Source organism: Centropristis striata, chromosome 19 (genome assembly GCF_030273125.1).
Source record: "Centropristis striata isolate RG_2023a ecotype Rhode Island chromosome 19, C.striata_1.0, whole genome shotgun sequence".
NCBI lineage: Eukaryota > Metazoa > Chordata > Actinopteri > Perciformes > Serranidae > Centropristis > Centropristis striata.
Window position 1 is genome coordinate 22,548,317 of NC_081535.1, and position 21,280 is coordinate 22,569,596.

Below are 21,280 nucleotides of genomic sequence, written 5' to 3' on the forward strand. Positions count from 1 at the left end.
GTGGTTACCTCTCAAGTATGCATTCATCATCCCCCCTACTACTACTACTACTACTACTACTACACACACACTCTCTCTCTCTTTCTCTCTCTCTCTCTCTCGGACTTTAACTCCTCTCTATTTAAGTGACGACAGGAGGTGATATTCACAGAATTCTTACTGTGAGAGGAAGAAGAAGTCATAAATAATGTGAGTTGCTCAGGTCATTTTAAACACATTCACAAAGTCTATCAAAGCTGTAATAGTCTAACTGGTTCGTAGATTGGAGGCGCAAGAGCAAACACACAATGGAGATAAAGTAAGGTCTCAATACCAGACTTTATTTTTGGTCAAAGGTAAAATTATGCAGATTTGGTCTCAGAATAACATAATTTTTGCAGGAATTCAGTTAGAGTGAGCCGGGAACACTATAAAAGCTTAAATGTTATTCTTCTTGGGCTAAGCTTGCCCCTGTGCAAAAAATGGACGTATCGACACCGATTCTACTGGCCAGTTACTAATAACAGCTGTGCTCGATGTTTATTCTACACAATTTGTAAGTGTGTGTGTGTGTGTGTGTGTGTTGTTGTTACAGGCGTGAGTTACCAAGTCTAAACATGAGAACTGAAAACCCAAACTGTGCCCTCGAAAATCTGTGAGAAAAAGTCGCTACACTGCATTATAATTATACAAATATAACAAAGCCTCTAATATTCAGATGTTATTATGTGCTTTGTTTCCTTTAAGGAGTCTTTCAAATAAAAAATCTGTGTTTTTTTTGTCATATTTAGTGCTCAATATCAGTTATTTGTTTGTCCAGTATTTGACATATTTAATCATGATTTATAGAACGAAGGCATTCTCTTTCTTCTAAAAAAGGCAGAAGATAAATTGTTATTTCCTGCTTACAGATGTGCTCACAATCCTACATTTTGCGCAAGGCTGCAGCAGTACACGCTGGCTGATGTTTGCTTAATGAGGCCTTCTCTGGCACGAGGATCTCCAGTCATGCTCGCGGCTTTGCCACTTAATGACTAAATCCATGAGCAAACATGGAAATCAAAGGGTGTTAAGCTAAGCAAATATGACAGTCATCCTTTTTGCCCATTGTGAGAGAATATGCACTAGCAGCCCAATGGTAATGATTCTTTTTACTCCCTTTTTAGCGGATATTTTATTATTTGGTGTGTTTTATTCTTCTGTGTGATCTCAAAGGGCCTTTTATTTATATCTGTGTGTAAATGTAACACCGACACATGCAAAATATAATCTGTGTTTGTATCTTTAGTTCTTGACTTGAACTTATTTTAAATAACTTGATATTTTTGTCTCCTTATATACATATATATATATATATATATATATATATATATATATATATATATATATATATATATATACCATCAAAGAAGTTAATTTGATGCTGATGTACAAACTTTTAATGATGTTTTTCCCTCATAAGTTTTGTATTGGCACTTGTGGATAACTTTGTGTGGGAAAAAAAAAAAGAGTTCCAAATTTACCAAAAAAACTTCACTAACGTATATGGATTAATATACATACTGTATGTGAAAATAGGTTTTATGAACTGTAAATAAAAATAGAAAGCACATATAATGACTTTCTTTATGTCGTGTTTATGTCCAACACCTTAATCTGTAGTTGTGTCAGTTCTCTCTCCATCATACTTCTACTCATCTGGTTCTCATTTGTGCAGCACAGCCAGCTGGAATGTGTTCGTGCCTTTAAAGATGAGTTATTAGGTCATTAATACATACTTCAGCCAACACTATTTTAACTCAACTAACGTGGAAAGACACAGTATGCGTCTTCAGTTTCTAGTGCTTTTGGATCTAAATGTAAGACTGGTTAATGATTAAACAGAACATGCTGTTTTTATTGTCCAGCAGGGTTCTGTGGGCGGTAAAAGACAGCACAGACCTTTGGATGCAGTTTCATTTTATTCATTTTATCAAAATGGAGCAAGATGAAGTTTTGGCAAAGATGAAAATGAAACATAACCAGGCTCGAGCATTTAATTCAGCACTGGTGCTGATGAAATGCAAACAACACAGCCTACTGTGGAAGACTCTGGCATCACATCTTTATTAAAATGATACATACTTTGCTTGATAGTTTTGTGGCTGTTTGTGTTCAATAAAGTTGTTTTATTTGTACCAAAACAGTGTGCTGGGGTAAAATAGTTTTTTTAAATTAAATCCATAAGTGTAACATCAAAGCCACATATTTAAATCACAAAAACTAAAAAAAGTAGTCTATCTACACAAAAGAAAAGTATTTTAAGAACTGCATTATGCATTACCAACCTCAAGATGGCTCTGCTTTCCCAACTAAACATGTAAAGACAAAAATGCTCAGGCCGTTTTGATTTTAGTAAAGTAATGCATGTGTTTAGCAGTGTTCTTCACTGGAGGTGTCCCCTCTGCACGTAGCTCCAACCAGCCCGTCTGTGTTACAGCTGCGTGTCCTGGTGCGTTTGGCTGCGCTACAGGCTGACCAGCTTGACCAGCATGACCAGTTACCCTCCTGACTAACGGTAGGTCTTGTACCTGTAGCTGTAAAACATAGTGGAAAAACAACAGATTAAAGAAGAAAATGTGGAATGAGTGGCTTCCTTTTTCAGTAAATAATCTGTTTTATCTTACGTGGTTGTCCAGCTTTATCACTCTTTAAATTCTGGCAGGCCATGCCCTCAAACAGTTGAGGACAAAGGCACATACACTTCCCATCCATCAGAGCAAGAGTGCCGCCGTTGTGACAAGGCTTACACTTGCACACACTGTACTCTGCCACGTAGTCTGCAGTGGCCTGCTTCAGGTTGGCTATCCTGGCATTAGCGTCAGCCATTCCCAGTGGAATCAAGTTATAGATGGGCTCCGCCTGTCAGAAGAAATACAATAAGTTCACTGTTTCGCTTCTTTCACCTTTATATCATTGCAGAAAATTAATATCACTTCTTTCATCATGTTTCATGTTTTGTGTTAAGAGTTTACAGCTTTGCTAACGGCTCGGCACTCTACGTAGGCATAGCGGTGCTTTGTGCTAATGCCAGCATGCAAACATGCTCACAGTGCTATTATGTGTATGTGTTAAGTTTAAATTTATTTTTTTTTTTACCATGATTACCATCTTTATTTAGCATGTTAGTTATGTGATAGGAAAGCTTTTGCATCTATTTGGTCATAAGCAAAAGTACTGGACAAACTAAAATGTCAACCTAAAATATTAGATGCCTATGGAATAGGATTGGGGCCAGGTAGGAGAAAAAAATGAGATTTTTTTTTTTTTCATATGCAGTTTAGAAAAAAGTTGAAATACGATTATTAGAAAAAAGTCTAAATCACAAGAATAAAGTCATTTTTTTGAGTTTGGTAAAAAGAAAAACATTCACAGATTTGTTGTCCCCGTGCCAATAAGCCATCAGAGGAACACTGTTTTCCATCCAAACAGTTACTGCAAGCTACAACCTGATAGTCATCAATGTCATAAAATGGGCAACATCCACAATATAGTAGTACTAAAATCCTGACACATAAATGAGCTATTCTTGGTAGTAGGCTACTGCAACTATTGTAAATCTGTTTTTATATATTTTTATATATTTTATATATATTAGACGTATTAGGGAGAATCAGGTTGTAGCTTGCATTCTACTTTACCGTAGAGTTGACTTTATTCCCAACGTTTTTACTTTTTTCTCAAAATTGTATTTTGACTTTATTCTCATCATTTCTTTTTTCTCAAACTGCATAATTCATTTTTTCCCCCTCCTCTTTATTTTTCTCTCCTACCTGGCCCTAATCCTCTTCAGTAGATGACAAAACAGGCACCAAAGTTATTCAAAGTCTTCCTGAGGGGGACGTGGATTTCTGTACCAAATATCATGGAAATCCATCCAATAGTTGTTAAAAAAATTTAATAAAAACATGAGATATCAACATCATGGTGCTGTGACTGTCTGTACTAAATTCTTGACTCAATTGATCGAGTAGATGTTGAAATATTTCACAGGATAAGGGAAAACTTTGATCTGGTGGTGGCGTTTTGAAAAGTAATTCAGGATGCCATGAGTGTCTGTTCAAGATGTTTAGTTGTTGTGATATTTAAGTCCAGACCAGTGCGACGGACTGACATTCCAGTGTCGCTAGCATTGCTTAAAACATTGTTGTCTTAACATGAAAACTATAATGATGTAGCTACCTCACTGTGGAGCAATGCGGGGACGAGAGAGATGCTCTTAGCCCAGGTCTGATACGTAGGGACGTCCATGATACCTTCCTTATTCAATTTAGCCCTCATTGCAACAGCGGTTTCTAGAGTTCCTCCTTTGACTGAAGTCAACACCGTGTCCACCACTGCTTTTCCATCAGTGGAAGCTGTGTTACAAGAAGGAAAAACTTTTAGTGGCTTTACACAATTAACCCATTACTGTAAACCTTACTCCTTCACATCATAATATCTGAGTACAAGGTCCTCATCAGAAAAGGGACGTTTGGTTTTAGAGGTGAGGTTCAGGTTTTGGCAAGTCTCACTTACAAAGTCTCAGTCTACAAAGTGAGGGGCGAGTTACATTGTACATCATTTGTGGTTGCTAAACGTGCAAATAAGGCAAAAACAAACAAAGCACCCACATAGGGTGAATGGCACCCTTTACTGTAATGCCAATCTTTAATCTTGTTAAGATAGGGCTCATTAACTACTAAATATACTGTTATGAGGTTTTAATTTAAAAAAAAGTCTTATCACTTTAAATGTATTATGTTTTTTATGCTAATTTTGTTATGCTGAATTAATGCTAAAATCCTCAAAAGTAACTAAAGCAGTCGGCTAAATGTTTTAGAGTAAAAAGTAAAATATTTGCCACAAAATGTAGTGGAGTAGAAGTATAAAGTTACATAAATGGAAATTGTACTAAGGTACAGCACTTCTATGCAAATGAGTCTTACTGCAAAAAACGTCCAATTCACAAAGACCAGCACTATAATAGCTACGCATGGTTAGAGTGAATTTATTAGCGTCTTCAGAGAGCTGGTGGTAAATGAAGCGCATTTAAAACAGGGAAATCTGACCTGTGTCTTTGTTTGTCACAGTATCACAGTTGTTCACATCTGCGTGTCCATCAACTTTGCCTGCAATGTCTGCTTTGATGCCTACTTTGATGCAGTCTTGAACCATTCTCTCTGTCAGATCTGCAAGAAGCATGAAGCATAGAGAGGATGAGTGCTTACATATTTCAATTAAGTCAATATTGGGACTAAAGAGAATCAACTTTAGAACAACTAATTTAACAAGGGTATTGGATGCACTTACTTTTCTCCTTGATGGCATCCTGGTTGAGAACATAGACCAAGTCATATTCACCGCCAGTCTTCCCGTTTTTGGTGTAGTGAGTTCCGTAGTCCTCCAGGAAAGCAAAATAGATCCCCTTCTCATACTGCAAAGGCAAAGATTTGACGTGCTCCAAGAATGAATCAGCTGTTTGGAGATTACTGGAACGCATCCTGTAGGTGCTCAGCTGTAGACTGCCCTTCACCCGCATAAAACTCTTTTTCTTGAGTGTTCAGGAAGGAAGAATGGGCAAAAAAACAACAGATGGAGATGGTATATATATCTATTAGGTTGGTTACAAAATACCTTTTTTGTGATTTTTTTGTCTCTGGCTGACATTTACCTTAACGTTGGAGTACTCTGTGACCTTTTTAATCATTTCTTTCTTCTCATATCCACCCCCAATATCCACGTTTGAAGAAGCCTGTGGCGTGGACACGTCAGTTGGGGCAGAGGAAGACTCATCCATGGTCGGCTCACTTGGGCTGAATTTAAAGGAAAGTCCAGCGTCCACTTTGAAACTCATCTCTTTCAGGATTTCCCTCAGGAGGGTGTGTGTGTGTTCATAGATTTCTCTAGAGCTGGTTTCCGTCACCTCAGTCTGAAAGACGGGAAGCCACAGTGTTAAGAGAAGACAGAGTTCTCACCGATGTACTGTATAGTCATCGTCATTTTACACATAAAAAAAAGAAGAAATGGTTTTCGCTAACCTGGTATCTGAATACACCGACATTATAGGGAATCCTGTCATTCTTCCCAGTGTCTGGATTCCTCACTCGTTCACAAATCCCTCTGAAGTAGTCGTTGTTGAAGGGGTTCATTCGAGGAGCTGCACCCAAGATGTTGATGCTGGTGCATGGAGACAGTGGCCATTTTTAAGACTATAGAAACCATTATGCTTATTTAGTTGAAATTAGTAACTTAAGTGTCAGCTTCAGACATGATAGTATGATGTTCTTGTTGACCACCTTCTCTAAATGCTGCTTAATATTTGTTACATATTTTGCGTCTTAATGTAGGCCCCAGAGGGAAACCTTCATGGCCTTCTATGCCTTCAGAGAAGGCTTTAAACATTCTAAACCAAAAAATATGAGTATTAAATAATATATGTATATTTAAAAAAAACAAAACCTATCTCATTTAATTTAATACAATACATGTAATACATTTTACAGGTTACTGTCAAGTTCACATCGGCAATCAAATCAAGTCAAACTTTATTTATATAGCACTTTTCATACATATAAATGCAACACAAAGTGCTTAACAAAAAATAAGAATTAAAACAGACAATTAAAGCCAAAATGAAAGGGTTACTGTCCTGAAACTTGTTATCCAATCAGAATCGTCCGTCTCTATGGAAGCCCGGTTAGCTAGCTCATTAATTGGTTAGGACTTCACGAATCTCGGGGAAGGCCAAGCTATGACCAATCACGGTTTGATTTTAAGTGGGCGGGACAAAAACAAGATCGTAGGCCTTTGTGAAGTCCGAACAGCGGGCAGAGTGGTGAGAGCGGTTGAGAGACAGTTAAATGGCGGATGACGAGAGCGACGTAGTGGCTAGCTTGATAGCATCGCCTTTTACAAGGCGGCCTTTCACAGAAAATCTTCAAATAATAAAAAACGGAAGATCAACTCCAGAACTGGAATTAAAAGAAAAAGTTAAGAAAGTGGAAAGGCATTTCAAGACCGAAAATGATCAGTGATATCCATGGATGACGGGCTGTAAGAAAACAAACCGACTGTACTGCTGGAGTTGTTTACTTTTCTGACAAGTCATCCACTTGGGTCATCGGCGGATTTGTCAGCTTTACAAATCTGACAAAGTCAGCCCACCAACATTAAGATTCTGAGGCACACCTTCAAGCGACGGTCAGTTTGAAAACTTTGTGTTAGAGGACTAATTCATCTGACATAACCTGGCCATCTCTCTCTCTCTCTCTCTCTCTCTCTCTCTCTCTCTCTCTCTCTCTCGGGCAGTGACACGCTGTCATTCATTCATATTTCAGCGCTGATAGAGCGGACAACGCTGTTCTCCTCGTTGTATTTGACTCCGTACAGCAACAATAATGACAATAATAAGTGTGCCCCCAGACCCCCCTACAGTGGTTCAGTTTGCAAGCATGGTGTGTGTTTTAGATAGATAGATTTTAGATAGTGCCTCTACACAGAGGCATGCGTAAAAAACAGCAATTTTGAACACTTCATGCTGTTTAGTTAATTTTCGTTTCTTTTGGATTTTTGTGCGTATTATGGAGCTGTTTGTAAGTCTTTTTCCCCACATGATTATATTTTCTAAAGTTGCAACAAGCGGGTCGGAGTGTGTGATTAGAAGCACCACGGTCTGCTTCCCGTTCACGCATCGCCTCTTTCAGATGCCGAGACTTTGTGTTTATTAATTTTAAAACATGAAAATGCAAAAACAGGAGCCGGTTGGACTACTGAAGGCCCAGCTGTAGTGCTCACGGTTCGCCACTGGTAGAGCCACTGTCACAAAGCCTTCGTTTTACTTTTATGTTATTTTTTAATGACTCTTAATTGATTTAAAACCTACCTATCCATTCAAGCATTTGACTAGGAAGGGTTTATAAATGTTATTTATATTCATTCATTCATTGATTGCTCCTTAACTACTTATCTGCACTCGGGTCGCGGGGGGCTGGACCCTGTGACCCTCTTGCTGTGAGGCAATCGCATCATTCTTAATTTTTTTGTATTATTTATATATTTTCAATTGCTTTTGTCTTCCATGTTTTTAATGGTCTTCACTTATTCTGTCTTGTTGGCTGCTGGTCAGTCATCTGTGAAGAACTTTGAACTGCACTCACCTGTATGAAAGGTGATATACAAATAAAGTTTGATTGACTGAATGATTGAAACTTATTTGACCCTTAAATAACTCATTCTTACCCGTATCCTGCTGTCCTGGCTTGCTCATTGGTTTCCATGACTAACGTACCACAGGGTTTACGCAAAGGGTCGCAGTCTTCATCTGAAAAATCCTCACAGTCAGGGTCTCCGTTGCAAGCTAATCTTTGTGGGATGCAAGAACCTGTATAAAGATGGGGGGTTAAACTGTCAGGGCCACACGTAAGAAAGACAAAGGCACTGTAGGTGACTTAAAAGAAGCTGAAGTACCTGACTCGCACTGGAACTCTGAGTCGGCGCATTGAGGGGCCGGAGGTGGCACACATTTAGCAACTGGTGTACAGGACTCCCTGTCCCCCAGTGACCCCTGGCAGGAGTCACCACCGAACTGGCTGAACACTTCTATACCCCGAGAACGTCTCTGAGGAACGATATCACACTGATAAGTTTTTGCACTTTTATTTTTACAAATGCAAAGAGCAGAGAAACAGTCAGGTTTAAAATGCAGTAGCCTATTTACAAAAACATTTCAGTGGTTAATAAATGGTAAGGCTTAGGCACAAAAGCCACTTGGTAAGAGTTAGAAAAAGCTGGAACATCAACATTTAGAGCTTTTTATAAACAGGATTTAAGAATAAGTAACTAAATTGAGAATTTCCTGTTAGCTAGAGCTAAGCTAACGTCATTTAGCTTTAGCTAAGGCTATGTCACCAGCTTGTCGTAACTAGCTGGAGTGCAGTCACTTTGGTTTCTACCTCTGTTTTCTGAGTCCAAACAAATTTATATTTCTAACCACCCCAGTTATTAAAAATGCTGGATAAAATTGCACCTTTTGCGATATTAAAAAAACAGGTGTAAAAGGAGGTTTGAGGTTTGATTTGGTCATAACTCAATTTTGACCAAATATGTATGTATGAGACCAAATTAAAAATTGAGTTTTGTAGTCACTGATTTAATGGACTCACTCTGGTTTTCGTGCAATTATCACAAGAAGTCCACTCTGACCAGCGGCCCCAAACACAGTTTACTGGTGCTGGCTCAGGAAGTACCTCTCCCCTGAAATACACATATTAAGTAATGCAACTTTTTGTCTTGAACTTCATAAGTGAATAAAAACATGAGATTTACTGTCGTGTAACCAAAATAGGAAATATACATACATTCCTTCTCCAAGAAGCACCAGGGTTAGACACAGGCTGAGGAAGCCCAACTGGAGAGCAACTTCAGTCCTCATGATGAGCTTTGAAGAGACAAGTGGTGTTGTGTGCTCGGTCCCTATTCAGTATTTCAAGCAGCCTCTCTGTCAATGATTATTCAATATACTGGACCAAACTGTTGTGGTTAAAGTCGATATTTTGGGTTTCAAGGGCAGAAGTATTGATTCATTGCCGGGAAACTCCAAAAATCAGAGGTTAAAGTGTTTGTTTAAACTGAAACATTTTACTCATCCAGTCAGTTGATTTTGTTCTGAGAACAAAGCTGCTACAAAAGCACGATATTAAGTTAAAAAACAGATGATTCATTTGTTCTCATCTCTGCAAAACTGAATGATTTATTGGTTGAAACTACACAACAAACACTTTCATTAAATCATTTGTAAAGTTTAAATGAAGAAATTAAGAAAATTGTGCACTTTAAATTATCTTAATTGGTTAGTAAGGGGCCAAGAACCATGTGATAATCCATTCTATGACAAAACGAATAGTGTAACACGGTGGTTAAAATATTTGGCTGTACATTTTATTCATAAAATGTGTTTCACTTGTTCATTTTCTGTCCTCATTCAATTTTTATGCATAAAGCCAAAAGTCATTTTTTGTTTTTTTAATTTTAAGAGTGCTTGTACTAATTAGAGACAGCGTATATTTCGTCTTACAACAGGCTTCACATGGGACTTATCAAATGTTCGTATCTCGCCAATCACATCGTAAGAATGGTCGACTGTTGATAAATGTGGCAGCTCGAAACAAGAGACATTTAAATACCATGTCCTCATATATACCCGATTAGTTGGCTTGCACCGAGCCAAAAAGAGGATTTTTTTCATTTTCTTTTTTTTTTTAAGTCAGCTTTATTAGCAAAGTCCATCCATCCATCCATTTTCCTCTGCTTATCCGGGGCCGGGTCGCGGGGGCAGCAGGCTAAGCAGGGCATTCCAGACGTCCCTCTCCCAGATGCCCAAACCACCTCAGCTGACTCCTTTTGACGCGAAGGAGCAGCGGCTCTACTCCGAGCTCCCTCCGGATGTCTGAGCTCCTCACCCTATCTCTAAGATTGAGCCCAGCCACCCTACGGTGAAAGCTCATTTCAGCCGCTTGTATCTGCGATCTTGCTCTTTCGGTCACACACCCAAAGCTCATGACCATAGGTGAGAGTTGGAACGTAGATGGACCGGTAAATCGAGAGCTTTGCCTTCCGGCTCAGCTCCTTCTTCACCACGACGGTCCGGTACAATGCCCGCATCACTGCTGATGCCGCACCAAACCGCCTGTCAATCTCACGCTCCGTTCTACCCTCACTTGTGAACAAGACCCCGAGATACTTGAACTCCTTCGCTTGAGGTAGTACCTCTCTCCCCACCCAGAGGGGGCAGTCCACCGTTTTCCGGCAGAGAACCATGGCCTCAGACTTGGAGGTGCTGAGTCTCATCCCAACCGCTTCGCACTCAGCTGAACCACCCCAACGAGTGCTGGAGGTCCCGGCTTGATGAAGCCAAAAGAACCACATCATCTGCAAAAAGCAGAGATGCAATTCTTAGGTCACCAAACCGAATCCCTTTCTCCCCCTGGCTGCACCTTGAGATCCTGTCCATGAAAAACACAAACAGAATCGGAGACAAGGGGCAACCCTGGCGGAGGCCAACACCCACTGGGAACGTGTTTCAAGTTGTGCCGAGTATGCGGACACAGCTCTCACTTTGGTTATATAGGGACCGGATAGCTCGTAGCAACGAGCCCGGTACCCCATATTCTCGCAGTACCCCCCACAAGACTCCCCGAGGGACACGGTTGTAAGCCTTCTCCAAGTCCACAAAGCACATGTAGACTGGATGAGCAAACTCCCATGACCCCTCCAGAAGTCTCGCAAGGGTAAAGAGCTGGTCCGTTGTTCCACGGCCAGGACGGAAGCCGTATTGTTCCTTCTGAATCTGAGGTTCGACAATCGACCGGAACCTCCTTTCCAGCACCCTGGAGTAGACTTTTCCGGGTGATTAAGTGTGATTCCACGGTGATTGAAACACACCCTCCGGTCCCCCTTTTTAAAAATGGGAAACACCACCCCGGTCTGCCACTCCACTGGCACTGTCCCAGACCTCCACGCGACACTGAAGAGGCGTGTCAACCATGACAGCCCAACAGTGTCCAGAGCCTTCAGCATCTCAGGGTGAATCTCATCCAACTCTGTCGACTTGCCGCCGGGTAGCTTTTTGACTACCTCGGCGACCTCTGACAGGGATACTGATGAGTCTTCCCCTGAGTCTTCAGACTCTGCCTCCTCCACAGAGGACGTGTTGGCTGGATTAAGGAGTTCCTCAAAGTGCTCTTTCCACCCTCTGACGCAACCACAGGTTGGGTCAGCAGGTCTCCGCCCCCAATGAGCACAGCTTGGGCCAAGCCCTGCTTTCCCTTTCTGAGTCGCCCGACGGTTTTCCAGAGCCTCTTTGAGGCCGACCGAAAGTCCTGCCGAAAAGACTAAAAGACCGAAAGACTGCCGCAGACAGGGGCCTCCGCTAGAGGTTCCCAGTTCACCCTCACTACACGTTTGGGTTTGCAAGGTCTGTCCAGCAGCCTCCCCCGCCACCTGATCCAACTCACCACCAGGTGGTGATCAGTTGACAGCTCTGCTGCTCTCTTCACCCGAGTGTCCAGAACATGCGGCTGCAGATCTGACGATATGATAATGAAATCGATCATCGATCTTTGGCCTAGAGTGCTTTGGTACCAGGTACACTTATGAGCAACTCTATGTTCGAACATGGTGTTTGTTATGGACAATCTGTGACTAGCACAGAAGTCCAATAACAAAACACCACTCGGGTTCAGATCGGGCAGGCCGTTCCTCCCAATCACCCCCCTCCAGGTACCATCATCATTACCCATGTGAGCGTTGAAGTCTCCGAGAGTATATTGAGTCTGCTATAGAGTCGCCAGGCGGTACCCCTTCCAGGACACCACCCAGAGACTCCAAGAAGGCCGGGTACTCTGAACTGCTGTTCGGTGCATAAGCACAGACAACAGTCAGAGACCTTCTCCTCGCGACTTGCAGCCGCAAGGAGGCGACCCTCTCGTTCCTCAGGGAGAACTCCAACACAGCCGCACTCAGCCAGGGGCTTGTGAGTATGAGGGTCAGTTACTGTGAGACAGGATTATGCCATCATTACGGCATATTCACAGTTAAGCAAAAACAAATATTTCAAAAGGTTTTTGTTGACTGATGTCCATGGTACATTTTGGGAAATGAGCATGAATGACATGGCAAAAATCCAAAATGCAACCACACACTTGCACACACATTTAATAATAATAATAATAATAATAATCTATAGGATTGAGAACAAATATCCAAATAAATCCAGTCATGCCTGCAGTGTTTGCGCTTAATGAATAAATACATGAGCAAACATTGAAATCAAAGAGTGTTAAGCTAAACAAATAGGACAGCCGTCCCTTTTGCCAGTTGTGAGAGAAAAACCACAAACAGCCCAATGGTAATAATTAATAGCCTTTTTTTCAGTGAAAACTTCTGTGTGATCTATAAAGTCATTATTTGTATGTTTGTGTGAACGTAATATATAGACATGCATAATATACACTGTATTTGTATCCTCAGTTCCTCATATTGACCATCAAACAAATGAAGTTAATTTAAAACTGGTATATACTTTTAATGATGTTTTTCTCTCATACATTTTGCACTGAAACTTACGGAGCCCCTCTGGGTCACATGGTAAAAAAAATAAAAATGTGTAAATCCATGCTAAAGCATTTGTTTACTGTGCCCTCAGATTTCATTTTGTTATATGTGAATTGAGTGAACCATTCATACATGTATTCTGTCGCATGGGGCATTCTAACGGGTAAGAAAACTAATAACAGCGTGCCATTGAAATTATGAGAAATACCACCACACTAAAAATGTACTTTCTGGATTACTTTTAACAACTCCAATGAAGTTGAATGAATGGTGTTAATGTATATGTTATGGTGTGTTTAAAATAATAAAGTCGAGTTAGAGTGGATTAAACATGAACTATCACTTAAAGTTAGACTCACAATAGTTATTTATCTACACGGTAATGCGTATTCATAACTATCTAATTTGTATACTTAATGCATTGATATGATGTGCTCTAATAGAAAAGCGATGGAATTCAAATCAGCTGTCTGAATGTGCTGAGTCGTGGTTGAGAACTGCTGATAAAATACAATAGTAGTATGTAGAGACTGCGGTCCCAAAAACATTTTAAGAGCGATGTACCAATCAGGAACAGAGATAAAACAATGGAATTCTAGTGCTTCCAGTATTCCCACCAAATATAAAGCACATCTAATGACTTTCTTTATGTTGTGTTTATGTCCAACACCTTAATCTGTAGTTGTTTTAATTCTCTCTCCATCATACGTCTCATGTGGTTGTCAATTGCACTGGAATGTATTTCTTTAAAGATGAGTTATTAGGTCATTAATACATACTTCAGCCAACACTATTTTAAACTCAGCTGAAGTGGAAAGACACAGTATGTGTTTGCAGCTCTAGTGCTTTTGGATCTAAATATAAGACTGGTTAATGATTAAACAGAACATGCTGTTTTTATTGTCCAGCAGGGTTATGTGGGTTGTAAATGACAGCACAGACCTTTGGATGAAATAATTTGGAGAAATTTGCTGTTTAATTTGATTTATTGTATCAGCAAACATCAAAGCATTCAGTGGAGGACTCTGGCACCACATCTTTATTAAAATTCCATATATTATGCTTTGTAGTTGTTGGTGTTCAATAAAGTTGCTCAATTTGTACTAGAAACAGTTCTAGAAAATGTGTGCTGGGGTCACAAAAATTAAAAGAAAATATTCTACACAAGAAACCCTTTATGAAGTGCAAGATGCATTACCAACAGCAAAATGGCTCTGTTCTCCTAAGTAAGCAAAGACAAAAATGGTAGGGACGTTTTGATTTTTATCTTTTAGACATAGTGAGTGTGTGTGTGTGTGTGTGTTAGAGAGGAGGGAGATTGTTAAAAGTAATGCATGTGTTTAGCAGTGTTCTTCACTGGAGGTGTCCCCTCTGCACGTAGCTCCAATCAGCCCGTCTGTGTTACAGCTGCGTGTCCTGGTGCGTTTGGCTGCGCTACAGGCTGACCAGCTTGACCAGCATGACCAGTTACCCTCCTGACTAACGGTAGGTCTTGTACCTGCAAAACATTGTGGAAAGACAACAGATTGAAGAAAAAAATGTGGTATGAATGGCTTCCTTTTTAAGTAAATAATTTGTTTTTTCTCTTACGTGGTTGTCCAGCATTATCACTCTTGTAATTCTGGCAGGCCATGCCCTCGAACAGGTTAGGACAAAGGCACATACACTTCCCATCCATCAGAGCAAGAGTGCCGCCGTTGTGACAAGGCTTACACTTGCACACACTGTACTCTGCCACGTAGTCTGCAGTGGCCTGCTTCAGGTTGGCTATCCTGGTATTTGCGTCAGCCATTCCCAGTGGAATCAAGTTATAGATGGGCTCCATCTGTCAGAAGAAATACATTAAGTGCATAATTTCCTTAATGTAATATGAATGCAGAAAAATGATATCACATCTTTTTTTTTGCCTCATGCCTCAGTAATGCTAGTGTCTCCACGAAGCTGCATTTACCCACAAGAGAGCTATGAGCTAAATGCTAATGCCAGCATGCAAACATGCATACAATGCAAATACAATGATTTTTAGTAGGTATCATTTTTACCGTGTCCATCATTTTTATTTGACGTCTTGGTATGCTTTGCCATAAACACAAAGTACAGCTGGTACTTATGTGAGAATCATGTTCTTTGATTTTTCAAGTGCATTCAACACCATCCAACCCAACATTCTCCGAAACAAGCTCACAGAGATGGGAGTGGATCTTTCCTTCATCTCCTGGATCACAGATTACCTGACAGGAAGACCACAGTATGTCAGGTTGGGGAACTGTGTTTCTGGGACATTAATGAGCAGCACAAGGCACCGTTCTGGCTCCACTCCTGTTCACACTGTACACAGGGGACTTCAAATACACCTCTAAGTCCTGCCACATCCAGAAATACTCGGACAGCACTGCTATTGTGGCGTGTATCAGGAATGGACAGAAATCTGAATATAGGGATCTGATAAAAGCCTTCAGTGACTGGACTCACAAGAACTATCTCCTACTGAACACCTCAGACTAAGGAAATGATCATAGATTTCCACAGGTTCAAGCCCCCTCTTCAGCCAGTGAATACCTGTGGGGTGGACATCATGGTGGTGCCAAGTTATAAGTATCTAGGTGTATACCTGGATAATAAGTTGGACTGGTCCCTAAACACCAACGCTCTCTACAAAAAGGGTCCGTTGCAAGATGGAGAGATTCAAAAGATCCTTCGCGTTTTATTTTAGATCATCAAATTCTTTGCTCTATGACACAAGCAGTCATCAAAGCTATAACAAACCTCCAAAAGGGTGGCATGGATGTTTGTACCAAATCTAATTGAAATCCCTCCAATAGTTAGAATACATAGAATGTCACTAAAATATGAGATGTCAACCTCATAGTGCTGTGGATGTCTGCACCCAATTCTTGAGTTGATGTTGAAATATCACAGGATAAGTGAAAAATTTGATCAGGTGATGGCGAAAAGTAATTCTGGACACCATGTGTGTTTTACAAAATTTCATCATATATGTTGAATTGACATTCCAATGCAGCTAGCATTGCATAAAACATTGTCATCATAGTGTGACACCTATAATGATAAAGTTTACTTTGCTACTCAATCATAGCTACCTCACTGGTAAACAGCGCAGGGTTTTCAGCGATGGTCCGAACCCAGTTCTGATGTGTAGCGACGTCCATGCCGCCTTCCTTAATCAGTTTATCCCTCATAACCATAGCGCTGACTTGAGTTCCTCCTTTGACTGAAGTAATCACCTTTTCAACCACTGCTAAGAACATGGCATGTGAGTATTATACTGTATTAAGATTTTTTTTTTGCACCTTGAAATATTAACTTGAAGAGTTTGAATTAATAGTCAGTTTGATCAGGTAAAACAAGGAAAGCTGACCTTGGGTTTTGTTTGTCACAGTATCACAGTTGACAAGACCCTCAACTCTGCCTGCAATGTCTGCTTTGATGCATTCTTGAATCTTTGTTTCTGTCAGATCTGCAAGAATCATAAAGCATAGAGGATGAGTGCTTGTCTATTTCAATTTAGACTGAACAATTAAATTAAAAAGAGACACTTGCTGGGGTACACTTACTTTTCGCCTTAATGACATCCTGGTTGAGAACATAGACCAAGTCATATTCACCGCCCATACTCCCACTTTTGGTGTAGTGAGTTCCGTAGTCCTCCAGGAAGGCAAAATAGATCCCCTTCTCATACTGCAAGGGCAAAGATTTGACGTGCTCCAAGAATAAATTTGCTGTTTGGAGTTCATTGGAGCGCAGCATGTAGGTAATCACCTGTACTCTGCCCTTCACCCACATAAAGCTCTTGTTCTGAGTGTGCAGGAGAGAACACAGCTCTTCTAAACACAGATGCAGATGGTGTATACAGTATCTATCTGTTTACAATTGGTTACAAGTGTCAGTTATGTTGCTATGTCATTTCCTGTCTCTGGCTGACATTTACCTTAACGTTGGAGTACTCTGAGACAGTTTTAATCATTTCTTTCTTCTCATATCCACCCCCCACATCCGCACTTGAAGAAGCCTGTGCCGTGGACACGTCAGTTGGGGCAGAGGAAGACTCATCCATGGTCGGCTCACTTGGGCTAAATTTGAAGGAAAGTCCAGCGTCCACTTTGAAACTCATCTCTTTCAGCATTTCTCTCAGGAGGGTGTTTGCGTCTTCATAGATTTCTTTTAAGCTGATTTCTGCCACCATAGTCTGAAAGATGGGAAGCCACAGTGTTAAGAGAAGTCTCACTGACTTACTGAATATTCACAATCATTTCACACACACACACACACACACACACACACACGCAAGTGCACATACACTAGTGAATGCATCATCGGGCAAAAAAAATTTAAATGGTTTTCGCTAACCTCATATCTGAACACACCGACATTCCAGGGAATCCTGTCATTCTTCCCAGTGTCTGGATTGCTCACTCGGTCACAACCCCCATTGAAGTTGTCGTTGTTAAAGGGGTTCAATCGAGGAGGTGCCCCCAAGATGTTGATGCTGGTGCATGGAGACAGTGGCCATTTTTAAGACTACAGATGCTCTTATGCCTACTTAGCTGATGTGAGTAACTTCACTGTTATAATGTAGGTCCACTGTGAGTTAGCCTATGTTTTACTTTTATATGACTTTTATTGAATCCACCTATTCAGTCAAGCATTTCAAATGGAAGGATTTATAGACATGATTTAATGCCTAACCCTGCATGTTGTGGGCACGCAGGCGGCGGATCCACATCATGGCTTCAGGCTGAGACATATCTTTTTGTCTTACTTGTAATCTAGTATTTATTTCCCTTGGTTTTACCACAGGCTTAAAAACACCTCTATAATCAGGGCCTCGGGGCAATCGCACCGAGCACTGGTCCCATACAGCAATAGCTGTAGGGACCAGTGCTCGGGGCAAAGTGGATTTTTTCTTCTTCCTCTTCCGGACGCAATTTCATCCCACTACTAGTCCTACAACTTGAAGAGTTGCAGGACAAATTATATATCAAAACGTGCGGTTTGATCGGGATCGGTGTGCTATTACTTTTCTCTACAGAATACGAATTTTTCGCGACGCCCAAAATTTTGCATTAAAATGAATGGGACGGCCGACAAAAAATGAGCGAAAAAGAACAATAATTGGAGGTTTCTAAACGTCTACTTCTCCGGCATAATTTCACCTAGAGACTCCATTTAAACTTTAAACAGTAGACACAAGTCTTGTGTATTGGTGTATTAATCCACGTTTCGATAGGTCATATAGTTTTTTATCAATCCCTGTTCAATGACCATGATCATTTTTGGAGATTATAATGGGTGTGTATTGAACGGAATGTTCGTGTCACAGTGTGTGACATCATCGCCAGAGTGTAGAGGGAGAGAAAAAATTGTCAAAAAATAAATTTGAAAACTGCGCTCCAGGCCGCTCCAGGCCGCTCCCAAGAGTTATAGTTTGGGCGTACGACGCACAGATGCAGAACCAACACCACCAACAGCCTCATTGGGTCCCATATTAAAAACGCAGGAAGATTTCGAAAAAAAGGAAGATGGAACAGTTTTTTTAGATCGCTCTAACAAAGCTATTTTTTTATTTTTCTTAAAAAAATCATATGTAGACGTTCAGGAAAAACTCAGGATGCTCAAAGTGAAGTCGGATCAATGATAGGTATTATGGTTTTGACAAAAATGCTTTCTGTTCGAGGCCAGAAATTCCAGTCCACCTCTGGCTGCTGTCACTCTTTCATTAACAGGTGTCAGTTCATTCTGTTGATTGCTTTGATCTGAGTGCCTTTGATCTTTGATGTGATTACAGTTACAGATACATACACACACGTACGCGCATGCACGCACACACACACACACAGTAACTTTATGTGATTTTAATTACACACACACACACACACACACACACACATTTTGAGGTTAAAGGGCATAGTTTGAAATCTCTGAAGAATCTCATCATAGTGTACACACACCGGCAGTAGCCCCCGTGGCCCTTTCAAAATTTCCCCAGAGGAAATTTTCTTGTTCATGTTCTTATCTCTCTTAAGTGTTTCTTTTCTATTGATTTTGAGCACTTTGAACTGCACTCACCTCTTGAAAGGTGCCATACAAATAAAGTTTGATTGACTTATTTGATCCTTAAATAAGGTATTCTTACCCGTATCCTGCTGTCCTCGCTTGCTTATTGGTTTCCATGACTAACGTACCACAGGGTTTACGCAAAGGCTTGCAGTTCTCATCTGATCCATCCTCACAGTCAGCGTCTCCGTTGCAAGATAATCTCTTTTTGATGCAAGAACCTGTATAAAGATGGGGGGTTAAACTGTCAGGGCCACACATAACAAAGACAAAGGCACTGTAGGTGACTTAAAAGAAGCTGAAGTACCTGACTCGCACTGGAACTCTCTGTTGGAGCATTCAGGGGCCGGAGGTGGCACACACTGAGCAACTGGTGTACAGGACTCCCTGTCCCCCAGTGACCCCTGGCAGGAGTCACCACCGAACTGGCTGAACACTTCTATACCCCGAGAACGTCTCTGAGGAACGATATCACACTGATAAGTATTTGCACTTTTATTTTTACAAATGCAAAGAACAGAGAAACAGTCAGGTTTAAAATGCAGTAGCTATATCTACGAAATATATTTGACCATATGTACTAATGAGCAACTTAAGTAAAATAATGTATAATTAAATACATTTAAATATGTGAATTAAAGGACTATAAAAAACTTCCATTAGAGTGAGAGGCAGCACTGATGGTAGTTACTGAAACTCTGCAAAGCTAAAGTGAGGTTAGCTACCTTTTAGCAGAATCTGTTTTGGCATTTTGGTTTGGGAACTGCTGACATTCCATTAGTCTTTACACAAAACCCACAATGGAGTCCAGTGACTGCTAGCATGCTTCTTGATAAATACAATATTTATGGTGTGATAGGGGTTACATGGTGGTGTGGTGGTTAGCACTTTTGTCTCACAGCAAGAGGGTTGTGTGTTTGAATCCACAGAAACATTCTGTGTGGAGATTGCATGTTACGGCTTCCTCCCACAGTCCACACACACATGCAGTTTAGGATAAATTAGTGATTCTAAATTGCCCATAGGAGCGAATGAGAGTGTGAATGTCTGTCTTTATGTGTCAGCATGGCTAGTCTGGCTACCGGTCCAATGTCAGATGGGATCCAACCTCTGAGTTGTGATATCGCCGTGTTTAATGAAGTTTAAAGGCACAAAAGGCACTTGGTTAGGGTTAGGATTAAAATGATCACTTCTTTGGACTTTTGGGCCATTGAACAATGGCGTAGCACATTTTCTCCATTATGATTAGCTGTTTAATTATTTTATTCTATTTATTGTATTTTTATAAACTTAATTACTGAGTTGTTGGAGCACCAAAATGTATATACTTTTAAACTAATAGGAAGTGAGTATATTTTACCCTCTTAATCCTATTTTTTCTGTTAGCTAGAGCCCCTAAAGTTAATTACCTTAAGCTCAGGCTGTGGCCTTTACTAGATGGAGTGCAGTCAGTTAGGTTTTTACCTCTTTACCTTTATATCCTGGATTCCCACCCCAGTTATAACTAATATTGTAGTCACTGATTTAATGGACTCACTCTGGTTTTCGTGCAAGCATCACAAGAAGTCCACTCTGACCAGCGGCTCAAAACACAGTTTACTGGTGCTGGTTCAGGAAGTACATCTCCCCTGAAATACACATATTAAGAAATGCAACTTTTTGTCTTGAACTTAATCCTTAGCGAAAAAACAGAGATTTACTGTTGTGTCACTGAAACAGGAAATATACATACATTCCTTCTCCAAGAAGCACCAGGGTTAGACACAGGCTGAGGAAGCCCAGCTGGAGAGCAACTTCAATCCTCATGATGAGCTTTGAAGAGACAAGTGGTGTTGTGCGCTCGGTCCCTATTAAGTATTTTAAGCTATCTCTCTGTCAATGATTATTCAGTATACTGGACCGAACTGTTGTGGTTAAAGTCAACAGTTTGAATTTAAGGGGCAGAAGTATTGATTCATTGCCAGAAAACTCAAAGGTGTTTTGTTCTTCACAGTAAGAGCAAAGCCTCTGGAAACTAGTAAAAGTGAAAGGCTTTGATGCTTATGTTTCTTGTTGGCTGTGATAATTCTTTTTACAATATAATTTTGATATTGAA

The 21,280-nt window shown here is 40.5% G+C and overlaps 1 protein-coding gene across 1 annotated transcript; it reads right to left on the bottom strand.

Annotated features, from left to right (window-relative positions):
- Positions 1-1,921: 1,921 nt before the first annotated feature.
- LOC131992941 (uncharacterized) lies at positions 1,922-21,064 on the bottom strand. The gene is made up of 23 exons (XM_059358654.1): positions 20,918-21,064; positions 20,723-20,813; positions 19,493-19,643; positions 19,265-19,406; positions 17,479-17,617; positions 17,060-17,317; positions 16,686-16,926; positions 16,490-16,588; positions 16,212-16,369; positions 14,701-14,935; positions 14,456-14,608; positions 12,506-12,549; positions 9,357-9,436; positions 9,162-9,252; positions 8,467-8,617; positions 8,239-8,380; positions 6,039-6,177; positions 5,672-5,929; positions 5,311-5,551; positions 5,070-5,189; positions 4,201-4,376; positions 2,646-2,880; positions 1,922-2,555 (listed from the first exon to the last, which is right to left on the bottom strand). The coding sequence occupies exons 1-23, from the start codon at positions 20,989-20,991 to the stop codon at positions 2,392-2,394; spliced, it is 3,582 nt and encodes a 1,193-aa protein (XP_059214637.1). The 5' UTR covers positions 20,992-21,064; the 3' UTR covers positions 1,922-2,391.
- Between the last annotated feature and the right edge of the window lie 216 nt (positions 21,065-21,280).